The sequence below is a fragment of the Thunnus thynnus genome, chromosome 12 (assembly GCF_963924715.1).
Source record: "Thunnus thynnus chromosome 12, fThuThy2.1, whole genome shotgun sequence".
Classification (NCBI taxonomy): Eukaryota; Metazoa; Chordata; class Actinopteri; order Scombriformes; family Scombridae; genus Thunnus; species Thunnus thynnus.
The window spans coordinates 25,493,897-25,520,459 of NC_089528.1; the positions used below are offsets into that span (position 1 = coordinate 25,493,897).

Consider the following 26,563-nt stretch of genomic DNA (forward strand, 5'->3'; position numbering starts at 1 on the left):
CTGACTAAGCTGTTCAGAGCAACTAGCTATTAGTGCAACAGTAGAGAAAGCTTTGATTCTGGGTTATCAAAATTCATTGAAAGTAACAAAGAGGAGGACAAAGGTCAGAGCTGCCATGGTTTGCAAACTGTGTCCTTATAATAAAGTTTGACAGACTAAAAACATCTATTAGGGGGGGCTAAACTGGAGAGAAGTGCATCTTTTAATGAGTAAAACTTCCAAAAGAGAATTTATTATAGAGCTTTGTTCAGACCGACCATCGGATTTAAATGCATTTTAAATATTCTGAACACTACGGTCTTAGAAATAAATCAAATAACTATCAACATGTGTTATTTTTATCTCTTTTGGAGTAGCAGATGGGTTTTGTTTGTAATATGAGACAATCTGAGAGCCGGAATATTCATTTGATCATTTAAAAGTCGATTTAGTGACTTTTTCTGTGACTGCTACAACTGTCCAGAAGCAATAAACTTCACCCATCTGGTGCTCAGTGTAAAACAAATACAAAACACAACTGTACACAGGATTTGACTGGAGTCCAAGTCAGGTATAAGCAGCACGACTCGAACCGTGGCCTTGATGCACAATCAAGTTAGAGAGCTTGCCTCGTCTGAGAGTTTGATTCCTGAGTCTTTATTCTTAATGTTTAACTCAGGAAGGTTGCACAGAGAAAACCAGGCTGCTTTCCACGACAGTTTGGCTCACAGGTAAGATTAAAAAAAATAAAATAAAATACAACAGTAATTCAACAACTGTCATCACTGTTGGGTGCAAACCAACAGTTAACAGTCAAATCCTGTTAACTGTATCAGGTGGAGATTAGTTGTGCACCTTTTTGCCTTCATTTCACAGTCAGAAGTGGAGGAGAAAAAAAAAAAACAATTGTCAGAGAAAAAGATGGGGATGACATGCAACACTAGTTCATGTCCAGAGTCTCAGCCAAAATTTTAAAATTACACTGGCACCATTTAGGATATTAAAAGGACCAGTGTGTAAGATTTAGTGGCATCTAGCAGTGAGTGCCTCCCCTTCCAAGTGTGTAGATGACTGTGAAAAACGTGAAAGGTCCTCTCTACAGCCAGTGTTTGGTTTGTCTGTTCTGGGCTACTGTAGAAACATGGTGGGCTCCGTGGAAGGGGACCCGCTCCCTATGTAGATATAAAGGGCTTATTTTAAGGTAACGAAAGCATGATTCTTATTTTCAGGTCATTATCGACTAATTAAAATATACTTATGAATATTATATTCCATTTCTGCCAAGTCTGTTCTGTTAGATGCCACTAAATTCTACACACTGCACCTTTAAATCACAGAGCTTTACTTTAGGATCACAGTCTTGAAATAAGAACAGATGAAACAGTCCATCAATCAATTAGTTGATCGACAGAAAATTCTGCAAATAATATGATAATTGATATTTTCTAGTTCCTGGTTCTGAACTGTGAGGATTCTCTGTATTTTTTTGTCTTATGTGATAGTAAACTGAGTCTCTTTGGGTGGTTCAGACAAAACAAGCAATGTTTGATGCACATTTTTTCTGTTTTCTGATATTTTTAAGACCAATTCATCAATTCAAAATGATAGTTTCAGCCCTAGAAGTAAGTAAGAAACAAGTAACATCTTAACATTCGCATCACATTCAGTGATATTCCAAAAATTCCTCATACACAGGGAACTCTAGGTGGAATAATTACATTTGAGTCTTTGGGTTTCGATATCTGCAAAAGTTGGTAACGATGAGAAGTGTGTCGGATAAGTAAAAGCGGGTGAGGACTTACTTCTGGCCCTGCTTCCAACAGGCGTGGTCCACAGGATGGTAGCTGGACCTGGACGGGTCGTAGTCTGTCTGTCCTGACGATGACTCACTGAGGAAAAATGCAACAAGCAAAAAAGGCAAAAATGAATGTCTTAACTGAATGACGGTGACAGCTGTTACGGTCACTGATGCCAATTCACATTTCTTTGAAGATTAAAAGTCAAGCACAATTACACTACTGTCATAACAATGAGATACTTTGAAATATAATGAGTGTTTGGGAAAGTAGCTACTTCACACTGGAAGCAAAGTTCATCTCAAAAGAAAAATACCAGCACTTATTTAGAAAAAGTTCAACATGTTTAATAAAAGAGTCTAAAAGGTGTCGATAGGACATTTAACAAACTATCAATATCGGTGGAACTTGTCTCTGGCAGTGGCCGATGGCTGTGCAGCCTCCACCGGTCACGGCACGGACGTACATCCCCGTTTTTCATGGAGGCTCCGTACACAAAGTCAAGCTAATCAGGGTTTTTATCTTCCATTATAACACTTAAATGCAGCACCTAAGTGTGTTTTTTTAGTGCCTAAGCCGAATGAAAAGAATAAAAAACTATGTTGAGATTTCTCTGTTGTGTTTTACTGTTGCTATGGTCGTGCTGCTTCTCTGCTCTCTGTGTTTCTAAGGGCAGGTCTCAGGTCCTCACACACACACACACACACACACACACACACACACACACACACACACACACACACACACACACACACACACACACACACACACACGGAGCGAGCAGCAGAGCAGAGAGGCCGCGGTGCAACGGTCACAGTGAAGTGAACCAGGTGAAGGTAACACAAAGATTACTCAAGTTGACGACAACTACATTTGTTACTGTAAATGCAATAAAACCTTTGCGAGTAAAAAGCCAGTAAGTGATTTATCAAACCACCTGTTGAACAAGCATGTAGAGAAGCCATATTTCCACCTGCTTTGTCCGCAGTCTCCTGGTACTTTTTACACAACTACAGCACACTTCTTAAGCTAATAGCGAATTGTTACGAACAAGTTAAAACGAAAGCTGTTGATCTTAGTTTGCCACGAATCTTAAAATTTGGCAAATTCTTGTAAACTTAGCTAATGTCTGAGACGGCAGCTCCTCCTCTCTCTACCTGCAGGCAGTGAATCAGCAGCAGAGGGAGGACAAGACGAATGACTGATACTAACTGATGTCTGTCTTCTTCTTTCACTCTGAACTTCACTTCAGTATTTTGATGTGAGAAATATTATTCATTATAGTGACATTTTAGATTTGTTTCCACTGAGATATTATTGAGTTGTTACAGTGACTTTTGCTGTTGTAAACATTACTGTTGCTGCTCTAGAAACAATATTTAGTTGAATTTAAAATATAAATCAATTCTAATCATGTTCTGAATTCATTCTTTTTTAAAAGTATTATAATAAAAAAACCTAATTCTTGTTGAAGATGAAGAACCGGGCTGACAAGAGTATGGATAAGATAAGATACCCATCCCTGCAGCTGGTTAGTAGCTTCACCCTGACTTTGGGAGGATGAGCAAATCCACAGTTCAAATCCCTTCACTATAAGCTTTGTTTAATGTCATTTTGTAGTTATTTTTTATGGTGCACAGTGCAATCACTCATAAAGATGTGAAGGATTACTTCATTCCCCCACATATTAAAGCACAACTTAAATCATTCATGTAGATTCAGATGTAGATCATTCATCTTTAGGTGTTTATTATTTTGAGTTTGATGTTCACTTCAGATTTCGGCCAATTAAATCGGCTTTTTCCTGCTTCAAACTATCGTCGTTCTATCGGCCTTTAAAAATCCACCATCAGTCAACCTCTAAAAGAGTCTTTCCCACACAGTGTTATAAAATCATTTACACTTGCCAAAAAAAAAAAAAAAAAAACCTGAAGTTGTTGATGTTTACTGATATGTTGTGAGATATGTTGTGTGTTTCTCATCCTCACACACTGGAAGGTGTAAACAAGACATCATTAACGCTGGCTTCATCACACGCGGAGAGGTACCATGAGCGATAACTTTTTTTTATATGCGGTACCCATCACTTCTACACTGTCACACAGCAGGCAGTGATAAAAAATAATAAGTAGTTAGCAGGATGAAAAATGCTTTTCCTCTCTTCTACGGCTAAAAATAGTTTTGTGGCCAGAATAGTTAACATGACCTCAAAAATGACAAAGTAGTAATATGCTGCTGCTTCTGCTGGATTATCTAATGTAATTAAAACACTGCTTTATGTAAGAGATAGATAATGAAGTTATAGTAATAATAAAAAATGATTGCCTTAAAGCACTTAGAGAATACCTCTGCTGAGGCTACGACACCCTCATATGATGATGACATATGATGCACATTTCCAGCTCTTTATTTATCTTCTGGGGCTCTACTGAAATATCTCTGCATGATTTACAGTTCAATAAACTCCATATTTATCTTATACTGTGCTTTTTCTGCAGCCCTTCAGTTCAGCCTCTGTCTGAAACAGGTCGTTTTAGCTCCTGTCTCTTTAAATGAGCCCACTCTCTTCTGATTGGCCGGCTCCTTTATACAACAGCAGCAGGATTTCGCTTCTTTTTCTCTTCTCGTTCTTTACGAGATGGAAGTTTTTTTTCTTTTTGAAAGGGAAACTTCTCAAATACATCCGTACATGTTCGAGCTCAAATCACCCCGCTCTTGCTCTCTCTCTCTCTCTCTCTCTCTCACAAACACATGACAACAGACCTGTCAGTAAATATCATGATGTTACTGGTACAGTAGGTGGCGACGTGCACCTTTAACTTTGGTTTCTAGGCCGCCAGTAAAACCAAAGAAGAAGAAGAAGAAGAGGAGAAGGGGTATATATGGGGTGCTTTCCCTCACTGGCGTCTCTTCCTCGCGTCTTAGCTCCTCCTAGCGAGGATGCAAGAGAGACGCGATGAAGAGACGCGAGGACGGAGGAATTCAATTCATCGAACAGAACGTCGTCGCTCACTCCGGCGTCATTTTGAGGAGACGACATCAGCATCTCAACTGTCAAATATGTAGAAGTCAGCTATCAATATGTAGAAATGATCAAGTAACAGTTTAAACTTAAAATTCATGTACAATTAATTAACACTTTAACTGTTACTGTTTCTACATAGTGATAGCTGAAAGGAAAAACACCTGATACCTGCTCCAATCTTTTATTATTTCATTATCTGTAGCAGCGTCTGGCTGTCACAGAATAAGACACAAACAGACAATTTAAATCCATTAATTACTGAAAGAACAGAACCGACGAAAAGGAGCAATAACAGCTGCAGCCTGCAGAATATGTCTAAATGAAATATAGCTTATTTAGTTTGTGAAAGTCTGACGTCCCTTTCATGCTCAGGATGTTATTATAGGAGACACGCAGCTGTGCGGTGTCATATTCTCCTGAAGGAGCTGAGACGTACCTGAAATGGAAAAGAAGAAAAGAGAAGCCTTTTGGCTCATGAAGAAAAATAATAAAGTTACAAGAGTGATTTTTGTGATTGGTTCATGATTCAGTAATTTTTATTTTATGAATAAATATGAACAGCTGCTGTGCGGTTCTGTCATTTCTGTTTAACAGGTAGTTTTCCTGATCTGCTGTATTACAATTACATAAATTAATATTAGCTCTACTGCGTTAAAGCAGTTTCAACAACAGCCCGACTGTTTACGGTCCCATCAGATCAGCTGACCAATCAATAAACACTTGATCACACTGATCAAAGGGGTGTTGTCCAGTAAAAAACTTGCACAAGGGACACACCTGTGGCTCCTCCTCATCTCCTTGAGGTGCATTTAAGAGATCAGAAGATCCTCCATGATGGCGGAGGGAGACGGTAAGTTAGTTATTATTTAAAGTCTAATACTGTGGGAAACACTGTTAGCAACAAAGGCTACCAACGGACAACGAGCGTGCACAAACAATCTGATGTCACCACCAGTGGGAAGTAGAGGTAATATTGCAAACTAAGCGTTCAGAACAGGCTTTAGACTCTCAGGGAGCATTTTACACACGTTCACCTCAAGTTTTGGACCTTTGACCATCGACATCCAACATTATAACGGAATAAAAATAACTTAAAAATCACAAAAAACATGTGTCCCTTTTAAGAAATGTATAAAATGTTAAACTGCATCTCCGGTCTAATTCAGACACAATATCAGCCTGATAATGGCACGAACTGACGAATGTGGGGCGTTGGGAATGAGAATCAGCGTTGATCAGCCCGTCTTATCACACATCTATTGCATATCTGTCCATCCTGGGAGAGGAATCCAACCTCTGTTGCTCCTACCGAGGTTTCTTCAATGTTTCCCCCACAAAAGGTGTTTTTTTTAAAAGGGGCTTTTTCCTTGTTTGAATCGAGGGTCTAAGGACAGAAGATGTTGTATTGCTGTACAAATTGTAAAGCCCCCTGTAGCAAAATTGTGATATTGTGCTATACAAATAACATTGACTGGGCTTGACCATCCTGTGTAGTGTGTCCCAGCGGACGACAACCAACGGACTATCTGCGACGCCTCACAACATCCCAACTAGGCTTGGGCGACCGGATGAATATATCAGCAACTGGCAGGCAGCTGACTTCATCGCCGGTTGGTTTTTTTCGGGCTGACTTACAATAGTGTTATACAAGTAGCTCCTTTAAGGGAAAGCTCAGTGCGTAGGTTGCGTTGCCAGTTGTTGGGGCTGACGGTGGCTGGTAGGAAAACGTCTTATCTGACATTACTTGCCTGATCTGCATGTCAACATGTCAAATTAGTTTCTTTTCATCTTCCTCTCTGACAAACATGTTCCAGGTTTCAGTGTGTCTGCTGCTGTAGAGAGTGAACCTGCTACCATAAAGGACTTTCTCCAACCACCGAGCACACACCGTCAGGTAAATAAGAAGACTGACAGACTTCCTTCCAAACTTTTTTTCTTACCCTTTTGTGTCTTTGCTCTCCTCCGCTGAACTTTTCCTCTCTGCACTCATCTTTTTCTCTCCTTCATCCTTTTCTGGTTTCTCTGTCTTCACTGCAGCTTTTCTGGGAGCTATTAAAAAAAAAAAAAAAAAAGGGAAATAAATAACAAGGAAGGTGAGGGTGGAGCAGAGGTTGGAGCAGTGCAATATTTTGCAGGCTTTCCCAACTGATAAAAGCATAGCACATTTACGGACATGTTTTTTTTTTTTTTTGTGCAAGCATAGAACTATGCAAATTCCTCCTCACCAAAGAAACTGCTGATGGGAGCTTTCTTGGCCGGCTCCTTATCTTTCTGCTCTTTTGCTTCTTTCTGCTTCTTCGCCGTTTGACTTTTTGGGCTCTCTTCTCCCTCTCGCGTGTCCTTTTCAACCACCTCCTCCTTGGAAACGGCGGGCTCTTTTTCATCATCCGTCTTCCCTTTTGCTTCGTTTTTCTTTTCCGCCCCCTCAGCTTTCTCTCCTTTCTCATCAGAGCTCTTTCTCTCCGCCCGCTCCTCCTTGTTGGCCTTCTCTCCTTCCTCTTTCTTCTTCTTCTTCTTCTTCTTCTCCACCTCCTCGTCTGCGCCGTTAGCTTCGGTCACCGCCTTATCAACTCTTTCTTCCTTTGCTCCCTCCTCCATGGGTTCACCGGCGTTCCCTAAACAGGGCGAGACAGAAAAGAGGGGGGTGTCATTAAAGAGATAAATGCCAGCGGGGGTTGCTGAGGGCGACCCGGTTTTTTTTTTTTGGTGAGCTCATGTTTGAAGCTTTCTTCGATAAATGTCGCAAGTTAAATTTTTGAGGCTTCCTTTTCACCTGAGAAAGTCAGGTAAAGAAAGAAACTACTATTGACAAACAACTCCCAGAAGGCCGAGCTGGAGTCATGATAGTGGCCGGATGAGAAGCCAGACACGAAACCTTAATTTTCTCCTCCACAACTTAAAATGACTAGTAGACTAGACTGGAGAATCCAACAGTCACTTTTACCAGCCAAGTTCAGTAAATAGAGTAGATGTCTCTGTCTGTTGTGATGGGTGCACTTGCTGCCCCCCCCAAAAAAACAAACAAGCAAACAAAAAACCCACCAGTATCGAAGGTGCTGACTGTACAGGGGAAAGATGTTGCTGCCCACTTCTGCATACTCATTACTTTCATTTGTCCTGAATAAGACATCGTGTCAAACTGTAGACAAAGAGATCAGGCAAACAGCTTCCCAGGATGGTGTAAATTTCCCAGATTTGTTCTCACAGATGGTAAAAAACTTCTCTGAGTTGTTTAGGATAAAGACACCAAACAAATGGCGCGGAAAGGAAACCTCTGTCAGACAGCAGGGTTCCTACAGTTTGCAAGGAAATTCTACTTTTTCCATCCGCAACTACATTTTCTTAAATCATATTGGGAGCAATGACTGAGAACTGACTTTCTTTAATCCTCTGAGCATCGGGCTGTTCTCGCTCACTTTTAAATCCCTTTATTCGCAGACTTCTGGCATCATCGCTACATGTCCGTGGTGGTCATGCCACGTCCTTATTTTCTGGGTAAGTGAAGTGCAACACAACACAAAGTCATGTTGGAGGCTGCGACTATATCAATTATTTTTCTGATTAATCCATTAATGGTTTTAGAGATGCAACAAATAGGCGATTAATTGATTAGTTGCCAACTATTAAATCAATTGTCAGCTATTTTGATAAACTATTAATTGTTTTTATTTATTGATTGTCAAATTTTAAGAAAAGTAAAGTCCAAATTTTCTGGTTCCAGCTTCTCAAATGTGAATATCTTGTGGTTTCTATGACAGTAAACTGAATATCTTTGAGTTGTGGACTGTCGGTCAGGACAAAACAAAAGTAGTGAAAAATTCCTGTCACGATTTTGCACAAGCTGACATTACAAATGGCTTGTTTAGTCCAACAAACAGTCCACGTCTACAATTCCACAAAGAGAAAAGCAACAAATCCTCAAACTCACTCAGAAATTCATAAAAAAAAAAGTTTTAGGCAAGTTGATATTGAGTTCTCACATAAGTTAAGCTACTCAGAAACACCATCATCTGGCATGTAATTACTACTTTATATCTTTTAAATCACAATGTTTCGATGGTAGAGGTTCAGAGGTTGATGTCTGTCAACCATCGGCCCGATCCTACAACACATACAGGCAAAACTCTCTGTGCTGCATTTTCAATTTGTTCTGTTGTTGTGTTAGTATAGTGTTTATATATTTTCATGGGAGTAAACAAACACAACAGAGTTTGACCACATGCATCAAATGGTTCTGTTCAGCTAGGAGAGATTGTCAGTGTTGCGAGGAAATCAGGAACTATGTTGATGGTGCATTTTATGTTTTACTACTAGCAAGACTTGTATTTATATTGTAAAACCATTTAAATATTCACGTTCATCACTCCTATTGTTTTTCAATTTGAAAATAAAAGATGCAAAATAAGCAGATCTTTATCACCAAAATCTGAGTCTAATCATCATTATTAATAATTTATCATTGGTTGTTAATGAAATGCTTAATTATTTGTTGCTCTTTCTTTCTTTTTTCCCCATGTATGAGTTCATGTAGGTGTTTGTGCAACTTCCCAACTTTGCAAATCCTGGAAAGACTCCAGTTAATTTAAATCGTTCTCACAAAGACGCTCCAGACCCGTGCGGGAGGAGCTCTACTCTTATCAGACCGGTAGCTGAGGTGAAGCCTTACCTGCGGCGTCGGCGCTGGTCTCCACACGGGGTCGTTTGTTTTGCTGACCCTGCTCCTCTTTGGCCTCGGTCTCCTCTTTCTGACCCTCGCTGCCGCTCCTGCTCTCATCAAGCTTCCTCTTGGGGAACATCTTCCTCGCTGCACACATCAGGACAGGCATTAAATTAAATGAAGGAGGGGAGGGGGGGGGGGAAGGGAAGTGGGAGGCATCCCAGCCGAAATCATGCCATGATCAAACAGAAAGAGAATGTGGAGATGAAAACAAGACGAGTCTGCTCTCTTACTGAAGATGTAGGGCAACGAAAAAAAAAAAAAGAAGAGAATCACAGATACGTACTTTGCTAATGAAAACACTAATTCCATCCTGAAAGATATTATGCAGCCCAGCAGCTTAGGGTTCCAGTGTAATTTCCTCTGTAATTTTATGCAGCAGTGATGCTCGAGGGTAATTTTGGTTTTGGTTCCACATCCGCCTCTGTTTTGGTCCTTGTTAAAGGTTCTCGTGCAGGTAGCACAGCTGCTGGTTTTTTTTTTCTTTCCCCAGATATTATAATGAAAGCATTAACCCAGGACATTAAGAATGCAATTTCTGGTCAAATTAGCGCATTAACTTTTAAGTGATGTTTTCTCCAGTGGTGATGGTGGCAGGGATCTTATTGTGGCGACGCACCACTGCTGAAAGCAAACACTGCTCCCGTCAAAACACAAAAGAGAACGAGATGATGAAAAGAGAATGAGCCCGCTTTTCCTGCTGCAAAAGTAGGATGAAGGAAACAAAGTGTGAGTGAGTGAGAGAGAGAGAGAGAGAGAGAGAGAGAGAGAGGAGGTGCTTCTCAAAACAAAAACAAAAAAGCTGCGATACTAGAAAAACTGTAGCTCTAAGTAGCTTATAGTCTCCGTTTTAAATTCTACATTTCTGATGTGACATGAAAAAACACATCCGAGTACAAAGCTCCAATTACAATCCCTCGGATATTCTTTTTTTTTTATGTTAAATGCAGATCGTTAGACGCGTGCATCTGACTTAGAAGTTACAGATAATGAAGATGTATGGCGGGAAAAAAAAAATACAGCAGCAGTAGCTCTCTTTCACTCTCTTTGTATATTTGAAATGTTGAAGCGTAAACGTATAGACGGCAGCTATAAACAAAATAATCTCTACATATGTTCATGCTTTTTTCTTTTTAAGAAAGCTACTAAAGCTTCCAAACGTATATAAACATTGACAATAATACGACTTGCTCTACTGGTTTCATTAAAGCCCAGTCAGTAGAAACGACACATGACAAGATGATGCAATAACAATAATATCATATCATCAACAAGAAATAAAGAAAGCAGATGAGATAAACGACAAATAGTGCAACATAGTCAAGTCCAGCCGTTGTGTAAAAGGTGGAGACCCTTCGAGACAATTAAGAGATAAATATACTTCGCTATTTCTAGTGAACAAACGTCTCATGCGTTCAGTTTGTGATAAATGTCTTGTTTTTCCTTCATTGTAAAATAATGAGAATTTGGAACCATTAGGCTCCTGCTAACAAGTAATCAAGTAAAATAGCTTGAGGCACAAAAACTATCAATCCTCAGCTGATGTCAAAGTTCGAAAATTCTGCAACTTTGAAGGAAAAAAAAGTTGAGAAGCGCGGATCTGAGTTTAAGCCTGAGGGTGAAATATATTATACATTATTGAAATGATAAAGAATAAATCAAATCTGATCAGAGACTAACCGGTCTTGCGTTTGGCGATTCCGGAGGGGGAGATGGAGTTGGGGGTCCCGGGGGTCCCCGGTGATGCTGAAGAGGCCGGGGTGGCCGGAGTGGCTGGAGTCACGGGGGTGACCGGGGCAGGCGGAGGAGATAGAGGGGTGGGAACCGCCTTAAACACGTCATCCTGTTGAAAAAAAGACCAGAATGAGCTTTGATGAGAGGAAGCGTAAACTACAGCTGATGACCAGCATTACAGCTGGATATGATTTTTAGATGTAACTCTGCTCTTTTTTTTATAACTTCAAAGCTGCAGCAGATATTCAAAATGCATGAATTGACAGTAACAGTTGCTCAGCCGACCGGAAAAATACAATCTGAATCACGGTGGACTGTTTTCATCATTCATCCTCAATAAAGAATCTTCTGCTGCGGTAAATGAGAGCAAACGCTGATTTCATTTGTTGTAAACGGTAAAGAAAAGATCACAAATTAGTTTATGGAATTAGTCAAATAAAGACCTGTGTGAATAAGAGACTGAAAGCAAATGAGAGAAAAACCCAAAACCTCAACTCAGGGTCTATATGGCGAAGTACCTCAGTGTCTCCAAAAGAAACAAAGTGTTAGAAAACAATACTGCAAACCCTGAGCCACAAAACACTTCCATCAGTAAGGAAACAAGTTTGTTGTTCAATGAAGCGCATCGTTTTGAGAAGGCGGCTTAAAAAAATAAAAAAATAAAAAAATAAAAAAATAAAAAAACCAGATGTGGCAGAAAACACTAGAGCAGGCAGGCTGCCATCCACTTGGGGCCTAAACATGAAACGTCTCAATACTCCCAATTAACAGACGCTGTAGGGTTGTTATTGCCTCAACGAGATCTTCTACAATCCTGGTTTATAAAGTATTAGTAACTGCAAAGCCCTTTCAAACACTCTGCACTGAGAGGAGAGAGTAAAGAACACTATGAAGTGATCTAAATATTCAACAGCAGAATAAGGTTTACAGCAGCACGGAAACAGAACGATCAGCTGAGTGATTTAGAAAGTGATCGATCGGTTAACCGATAAGCTAATCTGCAGAAACTCTTATATACTGTTTATATTCTCATCCTTCACTGTATCTCCTCATAATTAGTCTCTATACCAAACTACTGAAACACAAATCTATTTATTATTCATAAATATCTTATTACTCATTAATTTCAGAGAGCCTAGAGCGTAATCTTTAAGTTTTACACTGTTTATGTAGAAAAAACACTCACTATCACATTATATTACAGTCCTATGTTACCTAAAACTGGAGGACTTAACAGCCACAATGGTTTCAATGCGTTTTATTGAATATGAAGAATGAAAATTTTGGGTTTTTGAATAAATACGGGTCAAATTTACCCAGGAATATGTACAAAAATGTGTATCAGCTGCAACAAATAAGCAATTTAGCAATTTCAGACTAACAGGATTGTGTGTTTTACTGCTCTCAAATGTAAAAATGGGTCAAATTTGACCTGATCAGCATGTAAGTGTTATACAATTCAGTCAATCAATGCATATGCAGGAAATTCAAGGAATTTCAAGCAAAATGCTGCTAGTTCTGTTCTCAGGGTTTTTTTTTTTTTAAACATTTTATGAACTACAAATTAATCACAATGAAAATAATTATTAGATGCAGCCCTACATTTATCCCTGGTGGAGCTGCTCTGTGACCACCAGAACAACAGCTCCAAATCACAAAAACAATAAAAACAATTTCATAATTGTAATCATATCAAAGTGACGCAGGGTGGTTCACGCTGACAGACTTCACAACTGTGTCACAGACTCTTCGCTCAATGATCAAATAATGAATAATTCCCTGAGATATTACAAACTAAAATCAACGGGGGCAGTTAAGAGAAGTATTTATCAAACAGGTGTTTGAGCAACAGCCAAAACCAATAATCAGGTCTTTTCCATTACGTTGCTTATATTGACAAATGCGTTCAATATTGTGATTCACTGTACAATCGTGTGCCTTTGTGCGACAGTGTTTTTTTTTTTCTCCCACCGTTGAATAAACAATAGGCACTGATACGCCTACAGGAGCTCTAACAGTCTTATTAGACTCAGCTTGTGCAGCTTACAATGTGGATTTAGAGCATGTAATAGGTGACACTTATTCACTGATGTTTTCACCGTGCAATGAAAAAAATGCAGTTAAAAAAAAGGCAGTTTATGGGTTTATATCTTTATACTGTGACGATTCAAAAGCAAGAGTACGCTATATAAAGTATGTCTGAGAAAATCCAGTGTTTGTGTTGAACATGTGGTTTCAAATTGACTCTGAAGTCTCAATTAAGAAGTGTTAGTTGTGTTTCTACCTTTTCTTTTTTACCGGGGGCTCCTTTGTCTACTTGTCCCTTGGTAGCGACTTGCTCTTTAACGACCGGTGCCTCATCGTCATCGCTGTCCAGGATTTGACGGCTGCGCTTGGCGACCTTCTTGACGGGCGAATCGACTTCCTGGACCCCGTTCTGCACCTTGAGAGGGCTTTTGACCGGCCTGGAGATGAGCGAAGGCGACACTGTTACGGCACCGTGCCACGCAAATAAATAAAAAAGCCATAATTTTCATTTATATGATGCCGTTCAGAGGCAAAGCCACGAGGTGCTATATTAAGTATTCAAAAAGGGATTCAAGTCAATAGCAAATGCAATAAAAAACAGCTATGACATAAAAATTCAAGGCAAGAGTCATAAAAGAGAGGTCAAAGCAGTGATGAAAAGATCGTTACATAAAGACAAGCCTATTAAAGGGAGTTTAAGACATACTTTAAAAGATGATATAGTCTAGAAATGATGAGCTCCATCATCAAAGCGGCTCAGAGATCAGAAACAAAAAGTTGTTACCTCTCTCTGGATAATAACTGCTGGCCACAAAACGTTTTGCTGAGCAACAGAGAGCCAAGCCTCGGCGTAATATAAAGATAATTGCACATACTCAGACTGTCAGCGGGGTTCCAGTACAAAAAAAAAATATGTTACAACATTAGCTGATGCACTGGTGTGGTTCACTAATACCTACACCGATATTTCTCTGATTATTTTAGTAAAACAAAGGCAGGTAAGGCGAGTAAAATCACCTTACAAGAAAGGACTACAGATTTCTCAGTTCTTCAAACAGACCGTGCCACCGCCAATGAGTTTAGTCATGCCTTTTTAACTTCTTAAGTGCCAGCAGCTGCCACTTCAACACAAACAGACAAGGTTTTCTCCTTCAGACCCTCTTCATAAAAGATTTTTTTTTTGTTGTAGAAAGGATCTCTACAGAGCACCTCTCCATCAGACATGTATAATAAACTACTGAATGGCATCGACCTCTTTTGTGTGCATGTGTGAAAGGAAAATCTTACTTTTTCACTGGTTCGTCACTGTTTTTTTTCTGAATATCCTTGTCCTTGCTCTTGGGCTGAAAAAAGGATCTAATGGGAGAAAAAAAAGCAGTTAAAAGGAAGATAATGCTGACCTGATGGGCAGCAGCGAGCTTGACGTCTGTGATAAACAGTAATACGGTCTTTACATATTGTACCTGCTTGACAATGACAAATAAAAAAGGATGAGTTCAGTTTTTCAAGTCTGTCTTAAAACAACAGTCAGGAGCCTAAAGGGAATTTTATGCTGAAGGTTTATCTGAAGCTTAAATGAGGCCTTAGCAGTCTGAGTGAGTCATATCAAGTGGATATCTGCCACATTTACAGTTTTTTTTTAGTATTAAATTCCCTCTTTGTGTTTCTCCAGACTAGGGTCGGAAATTAATGGGCCCTTGGATTTGGGATGATGGGGGCCTTTCAATGCCCTTGTAAAATAAACCGTTAAGGCTTAATACGTTTTGCCAAGTGCAGTGTTTCCTCTCTATATACTTTCACCGGCGGTGCAGCGCTACTGCTAAATGATGAAGGGACTGCTGAAATTTTCACATTGTACATGATAATCACGACGAACGCAAACCACACGCACTTCCAGCAGCTGACTGGAGCTGGTGGAGAGAGAATAGGAGTCTTGCCTCTCCGTCTCTCTCTCTCCTCTGCTCTCTGTCTGCTCGGTGCATATATGTACGAGGGCAGGGCTGAGCTTAACACACACGCACACACACAGCAGAGCAGAGAAGAGAGGCCACAGCAGACAGGATGAAACGGACTTTAGCTTTTACTTTATGAGAGTCGACTACGACTGCTCGCAGCCGTGAGTGCAACAAAATCCGGCAGTTAGGGAGACGGTACGAGCAATTTATCAAACAACTGTTGGACAAGCAGAACATAAACTTAAATACCACATCTTTGACTTCCAGCAGTCGACTACCGCTCCCCCTCTCATCCACAGACGCTGTACTTTACAGACGTACAGAGCTTGTTATGTTAATAGCGAACTGTTAAGAGCTCAAAACTTACATTCATTATATGTAACGAGCCGGTCTAATGAGCTAAATATCTGAAAATGAGTTGAATTCTTGTAGACTTGAGGCTGACACCAGCCCGTTCCGCCTCTCTACCATCAGTACCTACAGCAGCGAGTCTGACCGGCAGCGGCGGAGGGAGGAAGACAGAGGAGAGGATGAATGATGGCACACAGCTGTTAACCAGTCCAGCAGCGTTTCTGCAGAGTGGAGAAACACTCAGACAGTTAGAGTCTGAGAGCTTCAACCGTTAATCAGTTCAACAGTGTGAAAGGTTATTCTAAGGGTCTTGTCAATAAGGAGAAAAGCTCTGGTGTTAATTAGTCTACATATTAAAAAGATATATATAGATAGATATAATAAGTATATTCTTTATTGTAGAGATGGTGAATGTTGTAAACCATTGGTGCTGCATTGGGGGAAACTTGTCAGTCTACATATATGTATATAAATTGTCATCTTTGCAACCTGAGTACATGACCTGGTTCACTGTCTCTCCTGTGTGTGCAGCAAACACACACGATGCACCACAGAGAGCAGCGCAGCCATAAATGACAGCAAAACATAACAGAGACTCTCACACTGAGCTGGAATTAAACGAGTGCACATAAATGTGGAATATAACATAAATAAAAACAGTCTCTACTGCGTTTTGCTGTAATTTATGGTCGTCTACTTGCTGCTTATCTCCTCTCTTCTACTATTTCGCAGCGCAGGCGGGGCTGAGCCCTCCGTGTGTTTGCAGCGCAGCAGAGGAGAGACAGACAGCAATGTTGTTGACATGTTGAACTGTGACATTGTTACGTAACTGCATTAGATGTTCCAGCATTATAAGTTTGGCTACCTTCACTTTTTTTTAAGAAGAGTCACTGAATATTGGTCTGGAGTGCAACATTAAACTAATGTACAACCCATCACTTGAAAAAAATACCCTGGAAAGTATCCAAACATATTTCATAAGGTCAAAAAAAGTTAATTTCCTACCCTGCCTGGACAGTGTTTCCCTGTTGAGCTGTGGTGGAAGTATAGTAATAAAAAGAGAGACTTTGACACTAAAAACACTGTAAGGTTGAAAGATATCTACTTGATTTGACTCATTTGGACGACTGAAGCTTCATAATAGCTTCAGATAAACTTTTAAATAGATTTTTGCACAGGAGGAGGACTGTGGATTTTGTCTTCCATCACTTACATTGTAAGAGCATCATGAAGGGATCTTCTTATGGTTACTATGAACAGGAGGGATTATTAGAACAAGAAAAACCTGTTTCTATATTCATTTGAGCACATGACTGTTGTTTTAAGACAGACTTGGAAAAACTGTGAACTCACCCTTTAAGCTGACTTGTGTGTAACTTTAGGTTAGTGTGCTGGTAGCTTGGTGATAAGTCAGTAACTGAATTAAGAGGAGTTATGGCGTTTGTCTCCACTGTTTAGTTGAGTTTATCAATATCAGACGTTGCAATCTAAACTAGATCATGCTAATGCTAACGTACAATTAGCGCAGTTACACTGTAATTCAGCTACACGTTATAGGGTTAAACCCCCTCTAGAAGCACTTTAAGACCCCTAAACACAACTTACAATACAGTTAACCGGGTTAGTTAAGGCTAACGTAACTTATACTCAGACGTCACCGAGCTAATGCTACTCCATCACTAGCGAGCGACACAGAAAACATTTCCTCGTCACTTACGCGATGCTCCGCTGCATGTTGTCGTCAAACTCTTTCCTTCACCCGACACTGAATTTAGACTAATAGTTAAATTACAGGACAAGATACCACATCCACACACACACATACAAAAACAGCAACTCCCGCGCTGCAGAATGACAAAACACTTGGAATATTCGGCGCCAAAATGACATGTCACTCAAAGATCGTCAAAAAGAGAAGTGGAGTCACTCGTGAGACAAAAACCAGACCCGTTTTTCCTGGTGGTCTCTAAAATACACAAGTGCTGCTCTGGGAAGATTGTTAAAGGTTGGTAGGTAAAGGATAGGTTCACAATATTTCAAGTTTGTCTTAAGATGGTGATGCTACACATTAATTTCAGATAAACTTTTAAATACATGTTTGGCCTCCATCACTTACATTATAAGTGCATTATGAAGAGATCTCCTAATGACCAGTATGAACCGAAGGAATGATTATAGTAAGAAAAATCTATTTCAGTGTTCATTTGTGCACCTGACTATAGTTTTAAGACAGACTTGAAAAACTGTGAACCTGTCCTTTAAGTCTACTGTTGATTGATTGACTTTGTATGATGACAAAGGGCAACAGTTAACATGTTAATAATGAAGAACAGTGTTAAATACCACACAACAGTTTTTTTCACCCATGTAAAAAGAGCAACTGTAAGTTATTTCTGTTTCTATTTCGGTAACACTGACAAATAACAGTGACATTACATATGTAGCTATCTATATGACAATTAAATAGCATTAAAATCACAAAAATGGTTAATAAGCAAACAGTAAGTCTGAAGTAAGTTAAGAAAAACATATAGATAATGTGATAAGACATTACAAGGTTTATTTGAAAATATATAGTGTTATATGTTTTAATTTAAGTAAACTGGTAGCATATGTAGGATTATGGTACCCGAAAAAAATCGACAGAGTGGCATCTCTCTCCTTTTTTCACGTCTCAACTCAGACTTTCTCCCGGGAAAATCTCTAAAAGCTTTGTAGGACGTCAAACTCGCTACCGCCACCTACTGTGTCGGAGTGGTAGCTGCAAATGGCAGCGGCTGGTCCTGATGCTGCTAAGAAGACATGAAGGCTCCTTTCATGAAAATTTCACAGTGTCTGTTTGAATGCATCATTTATGCGGCTCTTGTTATTTTCATGAAGGCTGAAGTAGGCGGGAAGAATGCATGACAAACAGCTGAATAATACAACTTGAGTGCACTGCTTTATTCACCCAAACACAAGTGCCATGTTGTTAATTGTTTACAAGTGCAATTCCCCTACTGTGGCATAAAGAGCTGACATAAGAAAAGCAGATTTCTCAGTACTTCTATCCAAAAGTAAAACATAACATGGTCCGACTCAATAAATACGAAGTCTGTGCATTTTGAATCACAGGCGAGGAATAATAAACTATTGTACAATGAGCTAAAAAAAAAAAAAACACAAAGAGAGTGAATGTTTGAGGGATTTGTGGAGGGAAAACAGTCCATCTGTTGTGGTTTGTTCCTATTCTTCACTCTCTCTTCACCATGTGTTCATCATTCCCCTCTCTCCTCTCCTCTCTCTCTTTCAGTCTGCTTCACTCCACCAAACAGGCTTCGACTGATGTGGTTCAGATCCCACTCTGTGGGGCTTTTGTGCGGCCAGGCGACGTGGAGGGCCGAGGCGAGAGGCGGGAGGCCGGACTCCAGCTCCCTCAGGCTGGCCCCTGGACGTGCAGGGGAGGAGATGAAGGGGAAGGGGCCCTGGAGGAGCCGCGGCGTTGGGATCGGCTTAGGGAGGCAGCACGGAAGCAAGAGGGGGTGAGGCACAGGCTGGACCGCTGAAACAGAGAGAAAGAGTCACGTCAAGTACAAAGGAACTTCTTCATGATGTTTCTGAGACGGGAATAGACAACAGGAGCTCGGATATATATTAATTTATCAATATTCATACATTAATATAACAAAACAATTTTCCAGAATGAACCTGAAAGATTGATTGACCTCATATCAAATCACCTTGTTAGCTGATGCTGCATTTCACATATTTGATATTATTATGACAAAAGTGATAAAATAAAAATAGAAGAAAAGAATTATCAAGTGTGAAAGTACATTCTTGATCTCGGAACAACAAAGATATTTTCTTGACAATTTAACAAACTCTTCTGAGGAAAGAAAACACTAGTAAGTGGATTTTTTTTTAATTAAAGGACACGTTCACAGTTTTTTCAAGTCTGTCCTAAAACAACAGTCAGGTGCCTAAATGAACATTGACACATGTTTTTTTTCTTGCTGTAATCATTCCTCCTGTTCATACTGACTATTAAAAGATCCCTTCATAATGCACACAGTCCTCCTTCCATGCAAAAACGTATTTAAAAGTTTATTTAAAGCTAATATGAAGCTTCGGCTGTGGTTAAAGTCTGTTTAGTGCCAAATTCCCTCTTTTTGTTGCAATCCTTCAGCTGCGGCTGAGCGGGAAAAAACTGTCCATCAAGACACAAAGAGGGAATTTTATGCTAAAAAAAGACTGTAACTGTGTAAGATATCCTCTTTATTTGACTAACTCAGACGGCTGACACTTCGTATTAGCTTCAGATAGACTTTTAAATACACTTTTTGAAGACTGTGGATTTTGCCCCCATCACTTACATTAGTAAGCACATTATGAAGGGATCTTTTAATGGCAGGTATGAACGGGAGGAATCATCACAGCAAGAAGTTTCAGTGTTCATTTGGACGCCTGACTGTTGTTTTAAGACACATTTGACATTATATCATGGATCAAATATCTATTACTCTCATTTCATTAAAACGGCATAATTACAGCATTCAGACAATGGGGTTCCAACTAATAATGTAATCAATTCTGACTTGTAAACTTGCAGTATTACAGATTTCAAGGTGCAGAGTAGCTGTTTGGTGTTAAATCTAAAAAAAAACCCTTTCACAATTTAAGAAAACCCCAAATTTGCCTTCAAGGTCAAGATCGAACTGTATCTTTGCATTATTCCCCATCACCGAGATCCTGCTTCACCTTGAAGTACAAGGAGTTAAAGAAACGAGGCAGCTTTCTTGTGACTTGAACTAAAAGGAACTTTGGAAATATGTGACATCCATGCATATAAGTGAGGGTTATGTGATGATGTCAAACTGAATGAATATGAGGAAAATGGAGAAGTGATTGGCTCTCACTCAGTGTTTCCCCGATATTTTCACAGCAAATAGTAAATATTGGACACATAACTAAGAGGTGTATCTCCTAAAATAGGTGTTTTTTGGGGGGATGTTGACACTGAATGCAGCAAAAATCTCATTGTGATGGCTGACTGAGAGACTATTTACATGTCGCTGTATGGGGGAAATCACTCCTGAGTGTGTGTCCTTACCTCTGTCCATCACTGACCCTGCTCCTCCACACAGAGGAAGGCCACTCTCAGCGGGGAGGAGAGGGAAGGGAAGAGGGCCGCTCTGGACCAGCTGGAGGATGGACGGGGGACGGATGGAGGATGAGATTGGAGGATGATTGAAATGGAAACATGTATTTTTTTTTTTTTTGAGACGATGTGTGCACAAAACATTAAGAGCACTGATACAGGAAGATGACAGGAAGTAGTAGTTATATAAGGATCATGGGATGATTAAGACAGACCAGCAAGGTGTTCTTGATATTTTGTACACTGGTGGTCTCAATTTAAATTGAAATATATTAGCTTTATGATAACATACTGAATGTTATTAAGAGTTTCATTCCAAATAGGGATTTCCCTTTGGCAAAACCTTAATCCCAACTCCTACAAAATATGAGTCATATCATTAAATTATGGTGCTTTCTAAAGGAACGTAAGTAACCTAAGCCCTTAGTTTGGCTGTGAATGTGCTAAACTTTAACCCTCTATATTAAATGATAACGTTTAAGTAATGATTTTTATTCAAGTCAGCCAGTAATTGGCTCTACATGAGTCAGACCATTTTTAAAAATGTTACATAGTACAGTTAAGGTAATTATGGTTTTCTCTTCTTAAAGGACTCTAATTGTGTTTTTGGAAATTGGCCAAATTACAGTTTATGTGATTAAAAACATGATAAAGCAATTTCCCAGCAAACAGTGAAGTCCTATAAGTTGTGACATGAGATGTAAAGACGTGGTGATGACCTGATGGTTGGGTGGTGGTGCTGGTGGTACTGGTGGTGCTGGTGGTGATGGTGGGTATCCTGGATAGTTGACCAGGATGAGTTTGCTGAAGTTGAACTTGTAGGTGAATCTTTTCCCTTTGGTCTTGTGCAGGATGCGTTTGTTGTAGTAGTATCTGGAAATAAAATGTTTTCTGTGTCAAACTACACTCCCACTGTGTCTGTTTGCACTGGATGTATGTGTTTATGTCGAGCTGTAAGTGTGTATGTGTGTGTGTGTGTGTGTGTATGGTATGCACTCATTCTCCTGTAGGGCACTTTAGATAAAAATGCCTCCCAAATGGCATCTGTTGCATCTGTGGGCATTTTAAATGTTAAAAATTTAATTTGACAACATATGTTGGTGAGGAGTACATTTTATTTACAGCATCAGCCTGAGGGAGAAGCAGCACAGAGAGGGAGGGTTTGTTCACACTTAACAGTAGGTGTCTATGTGTGCAGGTCTGAATATGTCGGCTTCACTCGTGCATTTTGCATTACCTGAGCGCCCGGCTGAGCTTGTCGTAGTTCATGTGCGGTTTGCCCTTCCTCTCCCCCCACAACCTGGCGAGCCTCTCGGGGTCCCGGATGACAAACTCGCCCCACTCCCCTCCCCAACCGATGGCCCCGCCCTCGCCGCGCCCCAGCAGCTCCAGCAGGAAGTGCCACAGCTGGACCTGTCTGGAACCCGGAGACCAGGCCGGCTTGTAGGCCCAGTCAGGGAACAGCACTGCTGGAGAGACGAGAGGAAGAGGAAGTTTAGTGAAAATGAATGAAATATTATAATTTTATATTAACAATGTATCAAATGACGATGTCTAAGGTGAGAGGCGTGACCCGTATTGATGAAACTACAGAGAATTATCAGCAACTCTGCAGCTCACCGTGGCTTTACAAAGCTTTATAGCGAGTTTCAGATCATTGTTTATCTGTCCGGCTGCAACTTTACTGTTTTGGTTCACTCTCAGTGCTCTCATAGTGTCGTTTTCGGCTGCAGCAGTCAGCTGTTTTCAAGTAAAAAGAATGAAAAACCCACTGTACACGACCTGCTCAGCACCAAACAACAAACAGACACTATTCAGCAACAAGCTGGTGAACATATTGGAGCATTTAGCAGCTCAACAGCCAGATATTTCCCTCAGGAGTTGGTAGAGAGTAAAAACAGAGATAAAAGAGAGTGAATATTGGACTTACATTCATCAGGTGGACAGAAACACGACTCCAAATGAATGATAATGTTGCTCTGTAACTCCTGGATGTGGAAATGCAAGCAACTGTTTGCTAACAAGTTCAACATATAAGATTAAAAGGTGATGATATATCATGTTCACAGCTTGTTACCACCACCAAAAGTAGCCAAAACAATCAGGCTATATCAGGTTTAAGTCTATTTATTCATTTATTTGTGTGTATGCTTTGTCAGTGGAACCGCACATTGAAGTTTAATGATGCTTTGGGTAATTATGTATCTCTGTGATTCGTGGCGGTTTTTAAAGTACTTTTGGGGAATTTTATCCTTGAGTCAATAGGAAATGAGAAGGGAGAGAGGGAAACAACATGCAACAAATATTAAGTCTTCTGTTTGTGCACTTGTTACATGGTTTGTTGGTTCATTTGACATCATACGATATTTTGGAAAGTGTTTGGATTTTGACAAATCGTTGGGGAAATTCTTCTATCTCACAGTAACGTAATTGCATTTCTTAACTACAGACACATTGCCCTGAGAGCAGATACTGCATAATTTGTTGCAGTATTTGTATTCCTCTGTTGCAATATTAGTATTCCTCATACAATATTAAATTTGGTTGTACAACTATTTGTAGTATGTGACTATTTTTCAGATTTTGACCACTGTCTTCCCAAAATTTTAATGTTTTTTTTTTTATTGGAGGAGTCGCTACAGTAATACATAGTTTGTTCAACAAGACATGTCATGCAAAACATTATTATGAGCCGGACGGGATGCAGTATGAGTGATAATTTCTCATGTTTGTTTTCTTGATCACAAAATAATTCTCTCAAGATAAAAAGCTTTGTTTTCAATCCTTGATTATAAGAAAACAATTTCAAGCTTAATGAAGCTTAGCTTATTAAATTGAGACCACAAAACGATTACACAGAATGTTACAGAGGATCAAGTTTGTCTCTGTGCATTGTGTCTAGAAATTATTCTTCATTTAGATGTGAGATTAAAAAACAATTATACTGTAGAATTTGCTTTGCATCCTTCATTTTTGGTGTTTGCTCATCAAACAAACCTGAAATTCAGGATAAACATATTCAATCTCGTGTCTAAACAGAGAATGATTTCTAAAAAATTCAGTGTGTGGTGATACGCGATGCTTTGCAACAGTGATTAGCTCCACAGTGATTAACGTGTACCCCATAGAAAAGTGTTCTGCATGAGTAAATAGTATATATATAATGTTATATCAAGACAGCATGACATTTATACAGTTTTCTTGGCACAACAACATAATAATTAATAAAACAATTTTATTTTGTGATCATGAGAAATACACAAAACTTGTCATCTCTGGTCCTCCGTACCACCTGGACACCACTCCTTCGATTTAAGTAGAATTAAGCAAATAAAACTGACTTGATTGTGCCAACAGGAGCACTAAAATCACAGGTCAAAATAGGGCAACATACAGGAATAATGGCTGACTAGTCAAGAGGGAATCTGCATTTGTTTTGGGGTCTTAACTGTTTATTTTTCATTATTTTTATCTATTTTTATCACGTCGCTGCACATGCAGATTCACTCTGCAAAGGGCAAATGAATACATAGAATTCGTTACATAAACATGCAGGATTTCCCACACGAATGACAACCCACACACACACAACAAATACAGTAGATGAATTCTCATACACACACACACACTTACTTCTACTCCAGTAAGGTAATGAAAGGTGTCCGACTGAAGAGCTACAGCTGCACTGCATCTGATAACACACCGCAAAATAAAAACAGATAAAACTGTTCAGTATCTTCATTACTGTGATCATCATCACACTGATATTTAAGGGGGCCACAAAAACCCTACTTGAGATAAATATTAATTAGCTGTCATGTGGCGTTAAATTAGCCATCACAACATAGCTCAGATGTAACTGATTACAACAGCTCCTGCTCTCAATATCACTTATACAGTTAAATAATCTTCCCACAGATTAATTTAATGACACTTTATTTGTATCCAGAACAAAAAAACACTGTGTTTTGCACCAATATCAGTATAGTTGTAACTAAATATATGGTTGATAAGTCTTTGTCAGGTCATCATATGCTCAAAATGACATACTAATTCAATATTTGTAATTAGTAGTAGCATATCAGGCTCTTTTACGATACCGTAACTGTGTGAAAGCATCATTTGCCCTGCAGGGAGTGTTTAGTATTTTCCTATAATTTCATTCTATAAACACACATATCATCCACCCACAGCTGCAACGACCTTCCCAGGTGATTCGGAGCGGCACAGACGCCCACCATCTTCCCTGGAAGGCTGAAAACTCATCTCTCCAAGAAGTACTTCACATAACCTTTTTCCCCCGCTGAATGATGTCTCCTCTCCTATAAGCCCTCTTCCACAAGCTGTAATATCCTCTTATCTTGGAGCAACAAAAAAACGATGTCTTCCCTTAGCTCTTATTTTATTTCCTCACTGGCACTCGCACATGATCATTGCAGGGTCACAGGGACATTATCAGGAAACTAAAGAGAGCTGAGCCAAATTTTTACTTTTTTACTTTTGGGAGGGGTGGGGATGGGGGGGTGAGGGGGCATTTGGACTAAAACAAGTTCCAAAATGATCTGATTGCTGAGGACATAAACAGAAAACAATTATGAGGAAATAAAATAAAGATATAATATAATATAATTGCTAGTAGATTGCTTCCCTCTGTTATTTTGGCTCTGACATTTTTCTATTTCATCCTCTTTATTGGTTATTTTGTTGGTTAACCACCAATTAAAGCTTGTTCTACTGGGTAAGGAAATCAGCTTTTAAGTGTCTGAAGTGCAACATGCAAATCTAAATCCACCATCAATCTGATGATAGCCAGAAAATGAACATGACACTGAATACTACAATCAAATAATAATAAGTTCAAATCATCACGCCTCAAGCACAAAAGGTCAACAGAGAGGGAATTTCTAAAAGAAGACAACTTACAGATCTAATTGAACTAATCACTTATACAAATTCTCCATCACTAATGCGAATGAAAGACTCGAATGTTAGTGTAGTAATTCAATTGCTCTTGTTACCTTGATTGGAGCCGGAGAGGAAAAGGCGAGCAGCAGAGTTTTGTTGGATGAATAACAATGATTAGTTTGTCTGCCGGCAGACTTCAAGTCTGGGAGGACTGAAGGATGGATGGACCGAATCTTAAACCCTCTATCTCATCTCAACACCCCCCCCCCCCAACCACACACACACATACACACACACGCACACACATTACACTGCACACACCCATCCCCTCTCTCCCCTCTACAACATCCCTCCCTCTCTCCCCCATCCCAGAATTAGGTAGACTAGGTCAAAACTAAACCATCTAATGCCGATCACCTTGAAATACTCAAAGACGTTAAAACAAGTAGGATTTTAAAAGTATCTCAGCTCCTTAAAAATGACAAATCTCAAAGCATCATGAAAAACCAAGCAGACAAACAAACAATTAGTCAATTAATCCACAACAATTTTGACAAAATGATTAATCAATCGTCGTTTTCTGTTTAAAATGTCAGAAAATTGTGAAAAATGCCTTTCAAATTCCCTGTTTCATCAGTCCAAAATGAAAAGAGCTCAGTTTACTACCATATGTTGAAAAGAAAAACAGCAAATAATCACATTTGAAGCACTGAAATCCAAGAATATTTGGCAGTTTTGCTCAAAAAATAGTTTTAGCTGTTTAATCTTCTGTCAGTCGACTAAATTAATAATCATCTAGTTGTTTTAGCTCTAAATTTATGATTCATTAGTCGTTAAATCTGTCTTAAATGTGACAGTTTGTTGTATATCATTGCAAATTGATTAAATCCTTGCAATTTATAAATGTAACCTTTGTCTCTGGGGACTTGTGAA

At 39.5% G+C, this 26,563-nt stretch overlaps 2 protein-coding genes across 2 annotated transcripts in view; both read right to left on the minus strand.

The window, feature by feature from the left end:
• The window catches only part of lig1 (ligase I, DNA, ATP-dependent), a 54,279-nt gene extending 36,801 nt beyond the window's left edge, over positions 1-17,478 (minus strand). The window contains exons 1-8 of the mRNA XM_067606584.1: positions 17,303-17,478; positions 14,567-14,635; positions 13,536-13,716; positions 11,198-11,360; positions 9,467-9,604; positions 7,026-7,415; positions 6,741-6,849; positions 1,782-1,868 (exon numbers count right to left, since the gene is read on the minus strand). Coding sequence (XP_067462685.1) covers positions 1,782-1,868; positions 6,741-6,849; positions 7,026-7,415; positions 9,467-9,604; positions 11,198-11,360; positions 13,536-13,716; positions 14,567-14,635; positions 17,303-17,319 — 1,154 coding nt within the window. The 5' untranslated portion in view covers positions 17,320-17,478. The remainder of the gene's footprint in view (positions 1-1,781; positions 1,869-6,740; positions 6,850-7,025; positions 7,416-9,466; positions 9,605-11,197; positions 11,361-13,535; positions 13,717-14,566; positions 14,636-17,302) is intronic.
• Positions 17,479-21,137: 3,659 nt separating this feature from the next.
• LOC137193520 (ETS domain-containing transcription factor ERF-like) lies at positions 21,138-24,991 on the minus strand. The gene is made up of 4 exons (XM_067604731.1): positions 24,917-24,991; positions 24,359-24,416; positions 21,963-22,194; positions 21,138-21,598 (listed from the first exon to the last, which is right to left on the minus strand). The coding sequence occupies exons 1-4, from the start codon at positions 24,989-24,991 to the stop codon at positions 21,355-21,357; spliced, it is 609 nt and encodes a 202-aa protein (XP_067460832.1). The 3' UTR covers positions 21,138-21,354.
• Positions 24,992-26,563: the final 1,572 nt, after the last annotated feature.